This window comes from Labrus mixtus, chromosome 8, assembly GCF_963584025.1.
Source record: "Labrus mixtus chromosome 8, fLabMix1.1, whole genome shotgun sequence".
NCBI lineage: Eukaryota > Metazoa > Chordata > Actinopteri > Labriformes > Labridae > Labrus > Labrus mixtus.
In genome coordinates, this window is record NC_083619.1 from 16,373,532 (window position 1) to 16,391,939 (window position 18,408).

Here is an 18,408-nt window from a genome sequence, read left to right on the forward strand (position 1 = left end):
GTCCACAGGGGGCATCAAAATCCACACACAATGGAAGTTCCTTGCAGCTGCTTTAAATAAACATTTTATGTTTGATATTAACAGCTATTTGGTGAATTAGTTATTCTTGAGGTTCAATATGAAATATATTTACTGATTTAAATAATACAATGACCTTCTCATCAGACATTAAGGAAACATGTTGAAGTTCTGGCTTCTCTGTCAACAAAACAACCTCCAAGTTTAGATTCTGGTCTGGAATGGTCTGTTTTTGTTTTGACCAGAGAAGACCCCCCCCCCCCCCCCCCCCCCCCCCCGGCAAACGTCAAACTAACAGGTGTTGCAGCGATGGAAGTGGGCAAGCAAACTGGTTCAGATATAGCTGATTCTACACAACCTAAGAAGCCTCAGCATTTTTCTTATACGCTTCACGCAGAGCAGAAACGTGGTAAAACTAGAATAAATAAGGGAGATGCTTTTGAAAAAATGGAGAGAGGTAAGAACACAGAAAGGTTTCAAGTCCGATGCAGAGCTGGTTAAACACTGAAGCTACAGTTTCTGCGACATGGCATCCTGTGTGCACATTGATTCTAGGGAGGAGAGGGCGGGGGAGACGGCTTTCTTCAATGTTTTGAAGTTGGACTACAGAACCAATTTTAAACGCTACGTGTCAGAGTTACATCTTGCTCCTTTAATTGATTTCATAATCATTTTTTTTCTTTTGAAGTACCTGGTTTCAAGATTTGATTCAATCTGACAGCTTTAATTTGATCAGATTACTCTAAATGTGATCTTGAAACGCAAACCTCACAGCTGTTTGTCGGCTCAGTGTTCATTTTCTCAAAGTAATGCTCCAGGCATTCATTGTGTACCTAATACTTGAGACCAATGCAGGTAGGACGAGGGTTGTGTTTAGATTTGTAGCACCAGTATCGCTGTCATATAAGAGTCAGTGCCCCGAGCTTTCTAATTTTCAAAAGCGATGGAAACCAGAGCAGCGTCTTTAAACATGCATGAGACGTCTAGAGAACGATGCTCTGCTAGAGAAAGTGTTTCTGTGTTAGGGAGAGTGAAAGAAAAGGGAAGGCCCAGGCTTGTGCTGCTGATGGTAAAAGTTACCAGTGGCAGCAGTGAGCTGTTAGTGTGTGTGTGTGTGTGTAGGGCAGGTGGGGGGCCTCCACCTGCTGAATGAACCCTGTCAGTGTTGGGGAGTACCACGGGCTGCGGGTGGGCTCTGCCCTGCTCAGCATTGTGGCAGGCTGCATCATCATTGGGGTGTCCAGGGAGTGTGATGCTGATGCCGTAGGAGGGATCTTCCTTGGAGCGGGGGGCCTCGGTGAGTGTGTTTGTGTGTGTAAAATCGAAGTAGTTAGAAGTAGTTAGCTGAGCCTTTCAGCAAATATATATTTGTGGATAAAGCATGATGATGTATTTAGTTATCCAGACGCTTAGCCCTGCTAGAAAACTTCAACATATCTCCTTATTAAATGATAAGAGCTTTTAGGTGGGATTAGACCTTTTGGTATGTTTTGTAAGGCAAAGTTAAGTACAATGGATTTTCAGTGGTTGTTGATGACAGAGAGCTTCAATACAACTAATGAAACATCAAGTTGAAGTTCTCTTTCTAGAGTTTTATAACTCGATAAATAAATAAACCCAAACTCAAAGTTACAATGTAGAATCACCATCTCTACATTGTATGAAGGTATTGAAGAAAAAATAAATGTATAATTGTCCAAACATGTGAAATGTACAACAAAGAAACAGTGATTCATTTTTAAATTTCCATAGTTTGTCACTTTTGTCTAAGCTAAGGTTGCGGTAGAAGAGAGGGTTTCAACTGGAGCAATGTTTTACACGTTTGGGTATATTAAAATCAGAGGAAAAAGCACATGTGAAAAAAGATTATTATTTTTTGAATTATCATTTTCTCTGACACAGTGGTAGTATCTGCTCCCAAATATTTAGAAAGTAAATCTTATGTCACAAACAAAAGGGTCATCTTTGCGTCATGCTAATGTCTTGTACTGGAACAAACCTAGGAGTAATAGTTTAAGGAGGAATTCATCAAAATAATGATCTAATGATCTGTGGCATTTGACATTTTCCACTCACTGGTCTTAAAAAAAACCACACGAGTTGACCATTCGATCTGATGGTGTAACTGGAACTGTCTGAACTGTTTCCTTGTAGAGAGAGAGACGGCGAGGAAGGGTTTCTGATCCAAGGAAGACAACATCAGCATGCATTGTTAATGTGAAATGTGCTCTCACTGATAATTATATCAGTTCTCAATTATTCATTTGTGTCTTTAAGACATTGGCAAATCACAACTGTGCACAGCAGCTTTACAGAGACATTCACTGCGGCAACACTAAGAAGGCGATAGTGATGTTTTCAGTTTATTTACCTCAATGCCTCCTCCAACACATAAGATGACTAATGAGCATGAGCAGAGCGCTCTCTGCAGATTCCTTTCACTCCTTCTACACTTTCATGACATTTGAAGCCCATACATGCATCACTGCCACTCTAAGGAGCTGCCACGGTTTAATGCCAGCTCGTAAGGGAAATCAATAACTGTTGAATTGGAGCGCAGTGCCACAGAGAGCCACCAGAGCCCCGTTGTTCAGATATTACTTTATTCTTCGCACAGTGTCTGGTACACTAAAAATAATCTGCAGACTATTTCATCTAACATTCTCACTGTTGGTGTTGATATGAACACAAGCACAAAGAGGTTCTACCTTCTGCTGGGGCTTGCAGGCAAGCTTTTTAATTTAAAAGTTTTTATTACAAACACTAGAGATGAAATTGCTAAATGTTTCAATAAGACAGTGATTAGAATTGAATGTTTTTATACCACATAGAAAATGAATATTCCCTTCTAATGTAGTTTGTTTAGCCTACAGTCCTCAATACTTCACTCCTGGTTTTGTTGCAGTTTTGTCATTTTAAATTTGGATTGCAAAACTTAATATGACTTTTTATCATCATGTTTGAACCCAAAATTGTGATCAAACATGATAGTTTTGTTTGTTATAACTTGTAGTTTAGGATACTAAAATAAAGCACTGTTTTTTTAATTCATGGATCATTAATTAATTGTGCTTTCTGCTTCCAGGACTGCTCATATCGATTTACCCGTTCATAAAAGCCTGGCTGAACATCAACCATATTCTTCCGTCTTTTGGTAAGCAGTGCGAGGTTCAGGGTCTGATTATGATGTCCATTGCCGGGAAAAAAACACTTTGTTGAGCCAAATATGAAGTTGAACAGGGAGTCGACTTCACAGTCTTGAAATATTGTGGTATTCCTTCATGTTATGTGATCTGCCGTTTTGCTTAAAAATTGAACAGAAAACTGTTTGAACTCGACTTAAATTGTCCAATATGCCAGAAATGTCCCATTCTGTTTTTCTTTTTAAACCTGCTCTTTTGTAAAGTGTCCTGACTTAACATCTGTTATGAAATGGTGCTTGAAATAAAGATTGACTGATTGAAAACTATACACTACAATGAAGCTCAAAATTGAGGACTTTATTTTGACATAAAAAATGTCTTACCTTCCCAGGAAACTTCAGAGTGCACCCCACACCTGCCAATCCCCCTCTTGATCAACCTGTAGAGACACTAAGAAGAGAGGGTAAGTGGATTCTCAATAGGCAGCCATGCATGAGTGGACAGAATAGCATTCAATCAAAATATGTTCACTTTACTTCTTAGTAATGAGCCATCTAATATTTGTCTGTTATTTCTTGCTAACAAATCTGAACCCCATCGGCAAGTTGAGAGCCAATAGTTAACACTAGTGACAGAGGTGTTGTTACTGCTCAGCATCAACCATGATAATTACGTCTCACATGGGGAAGATGTATGATGTGAAGAAATCCATCTTATATCTCTTTCTTTTTGCCGATTGTGGTTAAGTGGTAGAGTGGGCCGTTTCTCAATAACAATGTTTATTAGCAGCTCCAGCGGTCAACATGTCAAAGTTTCTTTGGACAAGACAGTGAACCCCTAAATTGCTCCTGATTGCATTGGTGAAGGTATTTTTTGACCAAAAAGGTGTTCTCTTCAGTTTGGAAAGTCTGTTGATTCTCATTGAATTGTGCTGTAGTGATGCAAATCTGCCATTATGCCTGTTCAATCAGCAATCCTGAGCTGGCAGGGTCGTCTCTTTTCCTGCACGTGGTGGCAGGGCTAACAGTTGGACAGGCAGAGGGTTATTTGAATGAAGCATGTTTGAGCCTTTACATAACATAAACAAGCTGAAGGAAACGCGATCCCATACCGTATGAACAGAAGCTGAGAACAATAATAATAATAATTATTATTACTTTAAAAACACAGGTTTACAAAGTGCTTTGACAAACAGCAAAAACAAGAACAAAGCAAACTAAACCAAACAGAAGAGCATAAACAACAGCAAGAACATAACAAATGCAAAATACTAAAAATAATTAAATGCAATTCAACAGAAAAGAACCCATATTGCGCGATACCCAACAGACATATATAACCCGACCATCACAAGAACCATCATAAGAACCCAGGCAACACAAGAACCCAACAACACGAGCTGAGACCAAGAGGACCAAAGATTTAAAAAGATGTAAGAAACTAAAAGAGTTAAAAGCAAATAAAAATATAACAGCAATAACAAGGTATGAGCAGAAAAAGAAATAGAAACAAGTGAATAAATTATTAAAAAAAACAATAATATTGATAATAATAAAAAGTATAAAACATAAATAGACAAAGTAAGTAAGATAAAAAATGACCAAGTTAAAACATAAGAGGACTTAAGATAAGAGCATGAATACGAGATAAGAGCATAAATAAAGAGCATGAATAAAAGGACAGTAAGAAGTAACAGAAGATAAAAATAGTAAAACCAGTAAGAAAAGACATTAAGAAGACGACATCACTAAAAGCAAGTCTGTAAAAGTACGATTTAAGAAGGGATTTAAAAGAATTGAGGGAATCTGCAAGTCTTATCTCCTCAGGGAGGTCGTTCCAAAGTCGAGGGGCCCTGACGGAAAAGGCCCGGTCACCTTTAGTTTTAAGTCTCGACTTTGGAACGACCAGGAGGCCCCCACCTGAGGATCTAAGACTACGGGCTAGCTCATATGGTGTCAGTAGCTCTGTTATATAGCTTGGAGCCAGCCCTGTCTGTGCTTTAAAAGTAATGAGTAAAATCTTAAAATCGATTCTAAAACTTACAGGAAGCCAATGTAATGAAGCTAAAATTGGAGTGATGTGATGTCGTCTGTTACAACCAGTAAGAAGCCTAGCTGCTGCATTTTGGACTAGCTGAAGGCGAGACAGTGACTTATTCGTGATTCCGGAAAAGAGGGAGTTAAAGTAGTCAAGTCGGGAGAAATTGAGGGCGTGGATGATCTTTTCAAGGTATGGTTGGGTTAGTATTGTTTTAATTTTGGAGCTGGTGCGTAGATGGAAGAAGCATGATCGGACAACTGTTTTCATATGTGATTCAAAGGTGAGATTGCAATCAAATATTATTCCCAGATTTCTGGCGGTGGGTTGGACTTTGGCGAATAAGGGACCGAGGCTGCTCTTTGAAATATGAGTGGAGCTTGGCGGGTTGAATAATATGATTTCAGATTTAGAATTGTTCAGTTAGAGAAAGTTTTGTACCATCCAGCAGTTGATATCGTTTAGACAGTTTCTGACAGCAGCTAGGCTCCTAGCGTCCTCAGGTCTCAAAGGAAGGTATATCTGTGTGTCGTCTGCGTAGCAATGAAAGGAGACTTTGTGGCGTTCAATTATTTGGCCAAGAGGCAGCATATAAATGGAGAATAAAATGTGAACTAAAACCGAACCTTGCGGTACACCACAGGTAATGTTAGAGGTAGAGGAGGAGCAGTTACTGATGGTGACCGCAAAGGTTCTTTCTAAAAGATTAGAGTAAAACCAGCTAAGTGCAGTATCCTTTAAACCAACCCATTTTTTGAGACGATCAATTAAAATTGTGTGATCAACAGTATCAAAAGCTGCGCTAGGATCTAAAAGAATTAAAATTGTGCCCTCCCCTCTATCTGCTGCTAAAAGAAGGTCATTGGTTACCTTGAGGAGGGTCGTCTCTGTGCTGTGACAAGCTCTAAAATGGGATTGGACTTTCTCAAAGAGGTTATTTTCAGTCATAAAAGATAAAAGTTGTGTTGAAACCACCTTTTCTAAAACTTTTGATAAAAATGGAAGTTTTGAGATTGGTCTAAAATTGTTAAAATCAGTGGTCAGTGGTTGGACCACAGCATGTTTAAAAGCAGAGGGGACTACACCTTCCACCAAGGAACTATTAATAATGGATGAAATACTGGGTCCAACTGTGTGAAAAACCTTTTTGAGAAACGTTGTGGGAATAAAATCAAGGCTGCACGTGGCTGATTTCATGTGGGTTAAAATTTCAGATAAAAAGGTCAAGGACACCGGTTCAAAACTGCTAAAATAACTATATATAATAAGCCAGAGGGAGTTTGAATTCAATCCTTTTTTTGAAAGGCATTACTTACTGATGCATTTACTGTATTTAGGATGTGATCTGCTATATTAATGTTTAAATGTTGCATATTGCACCTTTAATATTGATAGCCACTCTACCTTAATGCTTATTTTGATGCTGCAGCTGCTTAAACAGGCCTGCATTGAAGACAGATAATCCTGTAAATACAGGTGAATAAATGATAGACCAAACAATAATATGTGTGCCAATCCCAATAGTAGTATAAAGCTCTCAGATATGCAGAGATGAATGAAACGTTTGTCTTGAATGTTGAAGTTGTTTATCTGTTCTCCTGTTTTCTTTGCAGGAACTCAGAGTCAACTAAACCTGGAACGTTCAAAGAGCCGAATGGGAACCTTTGTGGAGGGCGGCCCGATGGCTGAGACCAATGCAGAGGAGGGGTATGAGACCAATATTTTATTCTGTGAATTATGCTCTTTGTTGGGATAAAACAAAAAGCCAGAGGCTGAATGATGGTAGGTTTGTCCCAATTAGGACATCCCCTCACCATAAAGATCACAGTTTTTTTTCTAAGTTGAGGTGTTATTTATTCTCTAAATTTTAGAATACTTAATATTAAGAGGAAAACATAGTTGATCATCATCTATGACTAGCAAAGGAGTCCGGCCATTTCTCCCAATCAGCCCCCTCCTGTTGTCTCCATAATTGCCCACGTGGACGTTGAAGTCCCCCAGTTCAGCTAAAGACTCCCCAGGAGGAACCCCTTCCAGGACCTCACCCAGAGACTACAAGAAGGCTGTTTACGCCAAACTGCTGTTAGTTGCAAATACACCCACAACAGTAAACGGCGCTCAACCGGGGGCATGTGAGTGTCCCGACACCTGCCCGACGCCTCTCAGCCTGGGCAAGTTCAGAATAGGAGAGAATCCCACCCCTTTCCAGGTGTTTGGTTACAAACTGGCTCCTTCCCCGCCATTGAGGTTCTGCTCCATGTCCCAAGAAACAGTCTGCGATGTTGGGGGTGACCACACCCAGGCACTCTCCCTGGGCCTCCATGTTATTTTTTTCAGGCCAGGCCCAATGGAAGTGAACCTGGCCACCAGACGCTCGCCTTCAACACCCCCCTCACCCCCCCACCCCTGTTTCTCTCAGTGATAGAAAAGCATAATTTGTTTGTTCACTATGTTAACCATTAACTTCCACTGCCCCTGAAGAGTTTTAAGCAATGCCTCTAAGTGTACCAGGAGCACAGTTAGATGTTGTGTGATAGGAAAATTATCTTTTTTCTTTAAATAATGCCAGTGACCAAGTAGTTCTAATTTCAAGGAGATATACATAATAGTGCTAATAAGAGTTTCTGGAAGGTTTCAGAAGTGACAAACAATGAAGTCTATTATATACTATTTGGTTTTTCATCTATGTCAGATAGACACAAGTAATGCAGGAATTTATTTAAATCTATCATATATTCTATTATAGATTCACAGATTAATTAACCCTAACTACAAAGACGTTAAGCAACACATTTTCTGGTCCATAAAGCTTTGTGTTAAACTGGATTTCCTTCATTAAGTGGACCAATCAGTTTTACTTCATATAGACCTAATCTTCAGTGCAGCAATGCTTTCATTTCATCATTAAAGGTTATAATGCTTCTCTGCCAGACAGAAGCAGAGTTTGGTTTCAAACAGTGCAAAGATTTTACCAACACTTAGATGACATCACACTGAGTTATTTTGGGGTTTGAGGAAGTTACTGCAGGACTGACATTTGGGGATTGATCATTGAAAACACTTTCTACTCTTTATGACACCAAGGATATTTAAATATTTCTTAAAAAAGAACACAAACTCACAATAAGAGCATTTTAACAAACCTATGATTTCTATCTTTTGAAGAAAATGTTAATTTAAAAGCCAAAGTTTGACTTCTGGTTTCTTTCATCTAAGTTTATTTAATTGCATTACACGTGTGATGTGTGTTAAAACTTTTATTCAGTTGGTGATGACTTGGGGAAATAAAGTGTCAAAAACCAGGGGAACACCTGGTAAACAGAAGCCTGAAGACAAATAATTGTTTTTTTTTAATCAGATAGACACAATACAAAATGAATTGGATGTGTGAGTCATGCTGTGTTGTGTTGCAGGACTTCTTCAGACATGCCTGATGTCTTATCAAGACAGAAACTAAAGCAGACACTTTCTGATCAAGACCTGCCATGATGTCATCACATGACCTGACTGATATTCTTCCAATCTTCTTCATCAGGTTTCTTTTAATATGTGAGACATTACATTGATTTCTTTCTGATCATTTATTCTTCATGATATTGTTCTCATGTGTTTCAATAAATATCTCTGAACATTACATTGTGATTGTAGATGAAGAATGTCCATATTTCCAAGCACCAAGTGAAGCAAATTAAGCCAGTAGAGCCGCTTATGTGCAGCTCATCTCATTTCTGCACAATGTTCTCAGTTGGCAATTAGGAAATCATTACGGCCATTATGTGATGAAGGGAATCATACTTGGTTCAGCTCAGGTTCCCCTGCCTGTGTTTGTCATTTGCAAAAGAAGTTGGAATGCACGAGTACAGCTAGACGGACACATACACCGAAAAATAGCCATATCCATGGCCTGCATTGAACTGCATCCCACAGTGAAACATAATACATTGATATTCAGGACAACACAGGCAAAATAGCTATTGCATGGAAATAATGCTGTGCTCTGACAAAAAGTGTGGTGTGCTGAGAGGTAGAATAATGCTGCCAACAGGAGTCTGCAGCACCTTGATGGCAACCAGCAGTTTGATTGTCAAGCTCCAATTCACAATTTCCCATCTAAATCATTCAAAAGTACACATCTACCACAATAGCAAAAGTCATTGTCAATTTAAATTGCTAATACATCTCAATGTAAGCAGGAAGTCATTAACAAAGAAACAGCTGTAAACAAACACATTTACTTATTTATATATACGTAATGTATTTATCCAGGAAAACCTAATTGAGATTAAGAAACTCATTTACAAGATTGTGTTGGTCAAGACAGGCATCAGCAAAATTACAACAAGTTACAGACATAAAACACAGAGCAATTACAGACACAGATCAGCATGTCCTGAGTCACAGAGTAGAAAATTCATTATTCAAAGCATCTACAACCTGACTCATCTTCCTCCAACACCTTCAATCTACTTTGAAAAAGATTTAAAGAGACCAGCTCCCCCAAACATAGATCATCCTGTAGGAGATTCCATGCTGCATGAGCAGCGTACCTGAATCTCCTTTTCCCCTTTTCAGGATGCACTTGGGGAACATAACAAAAAAACGTTTTGTGACTGGGTTGCCAAGCGAAGACTGGCTTCCAGCACTTTTCACATGAATACAATTACACAAGTATTAGGGAAGTAAATTAAATATAGCTTTTACTTTGAGTTTGAAAACATCATGAGTTTAGTTTTATCTGGATTCAAAATCAATTTTAACTCCCGAAGAGTGTCCTGACAGAGATCCTGATGCTGTGTAGGAGTGGAGCAATAAATGACAGTATCATCCACATATAAATGCAAATTTGAATTGGTAACATTTTGACTGATACCGTTAATATAAAGTGTGAATAAAAATGGCCCCAAGACTGAGCCTAGTGGCACATCCTTTTTTTTTTTTACTTTAAGCAGTAATGCCTTTAGCCTGCACACATTGTGATCTGTTTGATAAATAATTTACAAACCATCATACAAATTGTTCAGACAGTCCAATAGTGTACAGTCTATCTTTCAAAATGACATAGTCAACAGTATAGAAGGCTATTGACAAGTAGATTAGAAGAGCAGCAGTGTTCCTTATTATCCTACTTTTAAAGCTGCTATGGTTATACTGGATTTAAGAATATAAGTCCAATAACATATTATTTGTTAATAAAAACTCTTTAAGTCGTCACTCACAAGACATTCCAGAGTCTTAGCCAAGACAGAAAGTTTTGAAATTGGCCTATAGTTGTTTAAAAGTCTAGGGTCTCCTCCTTTTACCAGGGGGAGAAAAATGTCAGATTTCCAAACGAGGAATTTTGTTGGAGACCAGAAAAAGATGAAAATATAATTAAAAGGTGATGCAATAAAATCAGCAGCGAACTCAAAAGACGCTAAATTTTATGTACCTGGATTGGAGATAAGGGATTCAGTCTTATTTTCCTGTGTCAATGCTATCCCGTACGTTTGGCCCTACATTAACTCGATTTAGGCTATTGTGTGATTGGATTTAGATATGTAACATTATTTCTTATCAGTTTGAAATGGCAAATTTGAATTAGGTTGTTCTTCAACAAAAAACAGCAACAGGTGAATAAAGATCTACAGGCGAGTCGCAACACACACACACACACACACACACACACACACACACACACACACACACACGCACATTAGGTTGCACCTGTGGTTGCACACTGAGTCGAATCCTGAGGTTTACAGAGGGCAGACGGTCTGCTTCACATGAAATAGAATATTTCGATATGAAACATTGAATGCTTTACAGCAACTGCCGGAAAGATGTCTTGCGCACATTGACGTTTTCCCTCCATTTTTGTTGCGGGATGACCTCTCAGGTGCTGCGTGCGTCTCAGTCCACATCAGGACTGGAGCAGCTCGCTCGCGATGATTGCGTTTGCATGTCCGAGGAAATGCCACCCCTGAAGTGGTCCCTCTCTCTCCTCTCTTCTCGGATTCGCTTTTCCTCGGCAGGTCGCGCCGCCTTGCTTTGTGTTGCCTCTGATTGAATGGCTGGCATGACTTGTGCCCCCGGTACCGTGAAGATACGAAAGCAGGAGGAAAACCGCTCGTTTGACGTTCACTCGTCCTCTCATCCTGTCAGTGCATTCAAACGCCGTCATTAGACTGCCAATCTCTGAAAATATCTACAGATGAAACAATGGGAAGATCTCCTGGGTATCGACATACAGGGTAAGACCCTTTTTTTCTACGGGTTAATTTTACTGGAATGCAACAAATTAGAGCAGTAAGCGTGTGAATGTGATCTTACCAAAGCGTATAGTTCACACTTCACCACACTGTTTCTACTTTATACAGGGTGATTCAGTTGCTGATTTAAACATTTCTTACAGAAATTGTCATTTTCACATTATCTCCTGTCTGCATCTGCACTGTGCATTCTGGAATAAATGAGCTGGTTTTTATTGTAACTCAGCACTGGAAAGCTTCTCCATCAGTGGCCTAGGTGGTAGAATGAAGCAGCTTCTTTTTTTTTTGCCTTTGCACAAATCTTTGGTAACAGAAACAAAAAATAAATAGTTACGTCAACGAAAATCTTTAATTATTAATTGACCCCCAGAGCTTTTTTAAAGCTCAAGCATGAGTCAAAGGTTGCATAAATCTTATTAAAATTGATGCTCAGGTATCATGTCACTAAAGAATAAATAAAAGTTTTAGCAGAAACAGCAATATTAGATTTGATTTATACATTGTATTTCATTGTTGGACAACTGTTTAATGTTTGAGGGACACACTTATTGCTTTACTCATATGTTAACAGTTGTATAGTAAGAGCCAGAACCCAACTTTAACACACCGCTCACATACGCTCTACATACAACATACAGATACACCCAGTGTGTATTCTACAACCTTTACACGCCCTCTCCTCATATTTGTAATCTACAGAAGTAGCAGCACATAGTGATGAATGTCCACAGCTCAATGATGGATTACACAGGCCCTCTCAGGCGGGACACTTCACTTTACCTACAATGCTAGATGTCCAGTGATACAAGTGCACTGCCGAACAAGAGCAGAGTAATGTGTGCTGCTAATGTGTGTGTGTCAAAAACTCTCACGGCTGCCGTTTATTCTCATTTTCAGATGTTTCCTGGCTGTGAATTTATTTAATCGTTGACATGGGGAAGAGTTTGACTGAGTCACGGGGAGATTTGATCGCATAGTGAAAGAGCGAGAGCTAGTCTCTGGAGGGCGAAGACATGGTCATCACTGATAGAAGCACCCCTGTACCTAAAAAGGAGCCCCAGAAGAAGACAAGAGGAAAGACCCGCCCTCATGGCCTGCCCTCTCCAGCCCTCTGCTGTGCCTGTGGCCTCTGCATCATGCTGGCCGGACTCAACATCACCCTGGTAGGGGCGTTCGCCTTCAGCACCCTTGTGCCTTCTGCCAACCCCCCTATTATCATTGGACCCATCCTGCTGCTGGTGGCCTTCTCCTTTTTTGGAGCATGTTGTGTTTGCAGTCGCCTCCCCCCACCCCACAACTCGCGGAGGTCTAAGGTGGGAGGCCGGGGTACAGGGCTGATGGGAAGAGGTGGACTGGCAGGAGGGGCGGCATTTGAAATAGAAACCAGCGAGCACACGCTGCAGGACACCACAGCTGTGCAGCTCAGCCCCACCTCTTCCCCTGGATCCTCGCAGGCGTCTAGTCCAGAAAAAGAGGCTCCAGATGAGGCCCTACCAGGACCCTGCAAGCTGTTCACCATGGAGACCAACGGCCCTTCTTCTTCTGTTTCTGCTACTGCAGTTTACTCCACCTCGCTGGCAGCAGGAGGAGGGGAGGTGAGGCTTAACCTGCCACGCGAAGAAGTGGTCACCTAGCATTACACAGACTCTTCCAAGGCCCGAGCACTAACAGTGTGCATATTCTTCTGGATCGAGAGCTTGCTAAGTTTGATTGTGTCCTCTAGTTTTTGTAGTGCCATATATCCGGTTGTGAACATGTCTGCTTTTATTTCCCTGTCGTGCAGCCAACTGGTTATTAGCATGCAATGTTTATGAAACATCCAAGTGTTTGTGGATCATAGGTTTTGGAATTCAAATTCCTACCTCTCTCGTGCTGTTCTCCTCCGAGTCTTTGTTTTTAACTTAGGGCATTACGGACAGAACTCGTGTACAGAAACGTTTATATTTCACTGTCTCTCCAGTTTGTGGAAACCTCACCTGTCAGCAGCGATCTCAAGAGGGCTCGTCCGAAACTAATTATTGTTGATCTGTTCCTAGAACTCAAAGATGGATGTAAAAGGTCAACAGTGAAAACCTGAGTTGAACGGTACAGTTATGTTTTTAGTGACATTTGGATTTTGTGTGACATGCACCGTGCTGAACTTGTTTTGGGGGGCTTAAATATCACAGGTCACAGGGGTCCCAAAGCAAATTTTCTTCACCTGAGATTACCTTTTTGGCATTTACAGTTTTTTGCACCAGTGATTACACAAGTATTAGTAGACTAGACAGCTATTAGATTGAAAATGAACAGTCTTGTTCAAAGTGCAGTGTTACCATAAATGTTACTGTGTACAATGTTTGAGGGAGCGTTATTTCTGTATTTTAACACATTTTGTCATCACACAAACATTTAACACAGTTTCTTTATGAAGTTTCTTACCAAATTCTTGACAAGGTATTTTAAAAGTTTATTTTACTTTGGCACCAAACAAATCTGCCAGCTCATGATTTTGTTGCTTTGGCGGGTTGCATGCAGGGGCGCCGCTTTCCAACAGGCAAGGCAGGAAACTGCTTGGGGCCCCAGGCCAGTAAGGGGCCCCCGAGGTCTGACAAACTTTAGAACACAGCAGTGGCTTAAAATGTGCAAATTTTTCAATGACATTACGAAACCTCCCTGAGAGGGCCCCATATGACAGCAGTCAATCTCATTGCTCTGCTTAGCATTGCATGCATTATCCCTGTGAAAACCTAAGTTAGTCAAAGTCACAGAAGAAAATTGAAATGAGTTATCCATCTGGGAGTTAAAAAAAAGGATGACAATCATTACTTAAGTTTCTGACACACCAAAAGGGACAGAAAAGTGCCCCCTCCAAATGCTCATAATAGTTGCTATTATTTATAACATAAAGGTGATGAACGCTGGTTGGAGGGCCCCCTGTACGTTTTTGCTTTGGGCCCCAACAGACTCTAGAATTAGCACTGGTTGCATGTGGTGATGGCTGCTACAATGTGAAAAAATACTTTGGATTTGCTACCACATCAAAATTAAACAAACTTGATTGTAGTTTATTAAATGTACAAACGGTTGGAGTTGCTAATGAAATCATGTAATGCTTAAAACCTGTTTCTGGTTGATAAAAAGCCATATTAACTGGATGTTGGAACTAGCTTCCTAGCCTAGCAGCTTATTGCCATGAATATTTTGATGCTGTTTCTCCGTAGTGTCCTCATTCACTTTGGTCCGAGCTTCTAAATGAAGCCCATTGGAAACTGAGAATGGACAGAAGGGTTTCAGAGGTTCCCAATGAATGTCAGGCTAAGTTTTGGGGTCATGTTCATCTGGATATTATCAGAAATTCATACAAACTGTAATGCAGTGTAGATCCAGGTAGACTATAGGGACTTACTTCACTGCTTCACTATCATCAAGAATTTCAATTTACGTATGAGAGAGAATGTTTTACAAATTTTAACTTCTGAATTCTCGTTAAAGTGTTTTATGACAAACTTTATGTTCAGCCGAGATGAATCTACACTAGACATAGTATACACAATATGGAAAAGCCAAGAAGTGCGACGGAGTTTAGATATTCAGATTGCATAAAACTACCTGTTCCCCATCACTGTGATGTCACTCTATCAGTCATGAACTTGACTGGTCAACGGACATAATCAAACCCAGATTTCCTTTGGAAGGAAAAATGCCTTAGACTGAGATATCAGGATCAAACTAATGAGGGCTATAATTAAAGTGCACAACTGCATTTTTCTTCAGAAAGCATTTGTTTGGCTCTGGATTTCTACTCCATTTGTCAGGAAAACATAACCAAGTTTCAGTTTTTTTTTAATGTAACAAATGCATGCAGATGGTTTAAATGTTCAATCTCAGAAATTATTATGGACTTGCGTTGAAGGTGAACACCTGCATACACCGCCCAGTGACCAGAACATTATATAGTACATACTTGTGTTATGTGTGACTCAGCTCCTCAAAGGGACCAGATTCCATGTTGAAGCTCTCTCTCATGCCAAAGAGAGAGAAAGCTGAGTTATTTTTTTTGCATGTTCAGAATCATGGAAATGCAAAACATCCTGTTGTGAAGTGTAGTTGATATCTGTGTATTTTGATTTGGTGTAGCACTTATTCAAAAGAAATCTAGAAAATATATAACGGATAAAATATTTTTGTGAAGATTATAATTTGTTTATTTTGAAAGTAACCAAAATGTGAATCCTTCAGAAGACATGAATAAAAAAAAAGGCTCCTTCACTAGAACATGATGTTGCTCATTATTTATGTGTGCCATGACACAATGTTCTTGTTACATTTCATTTTGTGTCATCATGAAGTTAGATGAATCCAAATGTCCCATTAGATAGATTGGTTATATAAGAACATTTGTAAGTAGTTCAGTGTGATCGTGCAGGATTTCAGTCGTTTATAGGGTCCTGTAAGTCTTATTTTTTTCAAAGGGGGAGACTAACATACTCTTTTACAGCAGTTTGCTGGGGAAACAACAAAACATAAATGTTTGTGAAAGCAGTGTTTACCTTTATTGAACATTTCCATACTAAACAATCAAGAACTCCTCCAGTGTCGTATCCATGAATGCAACCAATGCTTATTTTCATTATGGATTATAGTGCTGATGTAAAAAGCTGCACCACATGACATCTTCACGTGAGAGCCTGGAATGAGAACTCTTTTGCCTCCTTACTTGAAAATTATTTTTATTATTATTATTTTCCAAAAATGCCTTTTTCTCTTTATAATCTTATTAAATAATGGTTTATTGTTTCAGATTTAGTCATTTTTTCTCTCGTGAAGTTTTCTTGTGGGGAATTCTCTGCCATCCTTTAACACATCACATCAGGATGGCCTTGAGAAAAGAACACAATTCAAGCCCCTCTTTAAGTGTTTGTGTGTGATTAAACTTAGCGCCACTAGATGGTGCTGCAGTCCTATCAGTGTCAGTGGGGTTATATAAAATATGGCATGTCAAATCAATCCAATAGATGTCAGTAGATCATACAAAACCTCTCCTGGCTGTTAAAGAAAAAAAAAAGTGCAGCTAAATGCATTTAATGGTAACTAGTGACATTTTAAACCAAATATTAATTAATGGTGTGCAGAATAATTTCTTATTTTATAAAGCACTGTCTTGAAAAGTTTGTAAGACAAACTGAAAGAATCTTCTCTTCTTTCTTATCACAAAACATGAGTGGGTTGTGTTTTTTAATCTCAGTAGATAGCACTAATTGCGTCATTGTCATGACAGTATCATTTGGAGTATCTACACTGCTCATGATGAACACACATATCAGGGATGTCCTATTTTCTGAGGCTGCTCAAAAATGACAAATTTGTACTCAGATTGTAGATGCTCCGAAAAATAATGATGTGCATAATTCCCAATGGTGACATGTTATACAGAGTTTCAGTTTCAGTCTCGGTTGCTGAACAGAAAATAGAAGGCTGCAGTAATCTAGAGGCCCTGATGCATTTTTACATAATTTTACAGTAACGATGAGGTAGAAAAAAAAAGCTGTGAGGAAGATTTTGAAGCAGCAGATGGTGAGTTGAGACTGGTCACGGTTTGTTCCAGGCACAGAACTCAGCCAACACACTGAGGCTGTCATCTATCTGGAGCACATAATGGGATTTTCTGTGATTTAGCCTGCACCAGAAGAGTAACTATTTTGTGAAAAACACGAAAAAAGCAAACAAACAACTGCAATCCACCTTTCAACTGTGTCCAAGTTTATGCTGCACTAGACAGGATATTTCCTGTCGAATATGCCGACTTCCTGCATCTTCTGCCTGAAGAGGCTCATAAAACATATGAAATGTTCAGACAGCTGGAGGTTGTAGTTTTTATTGCATGTGTATGTGGTCGGGTTTATGGTTTTGGTGAGCAAAGGTCAGAAAGAGGGGTCATGGTTTTACCACTGCACAAAAAAGTGTCTGAATGGACGTTGACCTTTGCCCTTATGAACATCCATGTCTTATTGCCACTGCATTTAAAAGCATTCTTATAAGCATCCTTAGTGGAAATACTTTTTATTAAGAGACTTTACTTAAAGTACATTTTTTCTTGGCCTAACATTCCCTTTTAGCATGGCCTTAATGGACACAATTGCAGACTTCCTTTTTGCCAAAATAAAGTCATGTGATTGAATTTGTGCCAAATGATTGGTAATGATAACTGTTTTCCGTAGAAACACATTGACCTGGATCTCTCTTTTACCACAGCAGTTATCGGATGAACTCTGTAACTGCAAAATGCTGACTTTCATTGTCAAGCAAGCATTAAAACAGCGCCTGATGTTTAATGACTTAGGAGTCACTACATGTAACAGGTCAGAGACATGCTGTAAACAAGCACTAGTAGATATTGACACTACTGTTTGCCCTCCTTCACAACATTTTTTTTTTTGACTCCATATTGATGAATTTCGGGGGCACTTTCAGAACCAGTAGTCTTGTTTCAGCATCACTGTGTCACAAAACCACTGACAGGGCAAACATTATCAGTGTAAAGTCTCTCTTTGTTGACATCTTGGAGCAGATTGGCCTCTTGTTTGAACTGATATGAAGCTGCAGAAATGATTGAGACAAATTGTCCCTGATGCCAAGATACAGTTGGAGACAACCGGGAAGATTTTAAATATGCAATGTTTCTCAATATCCACAGCTAACCTTAGATGTCTTCTTGTTTGTCATGACAAGATGCTGCAAACTGACAAAAACCTGCTGCAACCACACAACTAAACTCACACCTTCAATCTCAAACATCCCATCCGCTCTAAACCGGAGCATGGCGGATCCCGACACTGTTCATGTGCCCCTGTGTTGCATGGATGTGCTTGCGTGTGTGTGCGTGTGTGTGTGTGTGTGTGTATAAAAACACTCTCAGCTGAATGAGTCGACAGAGGAGAGGAGGGGGATGGAGGGTGTAATCAAGCTGAAAAGATTAGGGG

General features: G+C 39.6%; 2 protein-coding genes across 2 annotated transcripts; both read left to right on the forward strand.

The window, feature by feature from the left end:
• The first annotated feature begins 1,062 nt into the window (after positions 1-1,062).
• kncn (kinocilin) lies at positions 1,063-8,730 on the forward strand. The gene is made up of 5 exons (XM_061043679.1): positions 1,063-1,315; positions 3,104-3,172; positions 3,553-3,624; positions 6,812-6,905; positions 8,612-8,730. Exons 1-5 carry the CDS (start codon positions 1,168-1,170, stop codon positions 8,685-8,687), a joined length of 459 nt encoding a protein of 152 aa, XP_060899662.1. The 5' UTR covers positions 1,063-1,167; the 3' UTR covers positions 8,688-8,730.
• A 2,181-nt stretch (positions 8,731-10,911) lies between these two features.
• On the forward strand, positions 10,912-13,891 carry tmem275a (transmembrane protein 275a). The gene is made up of 2 exons (XM_061044715.1): positions 10,912-11,428; positions 12,344-13,891. Exon 2 carries the CDS (start codon positions 12,460-12,462, stop codon positions 13,078-13,080), a length of 621 nt encoding a protein of 206 aa, XP_060900698.1. The 5' UTR covers positions 10,912-11,428; positions 12,344-12,459; the 3' UTR covers positions 13,081-13,891.
• Positions 13,892-18,408: the final 4,517 nt, after the last annotated feature.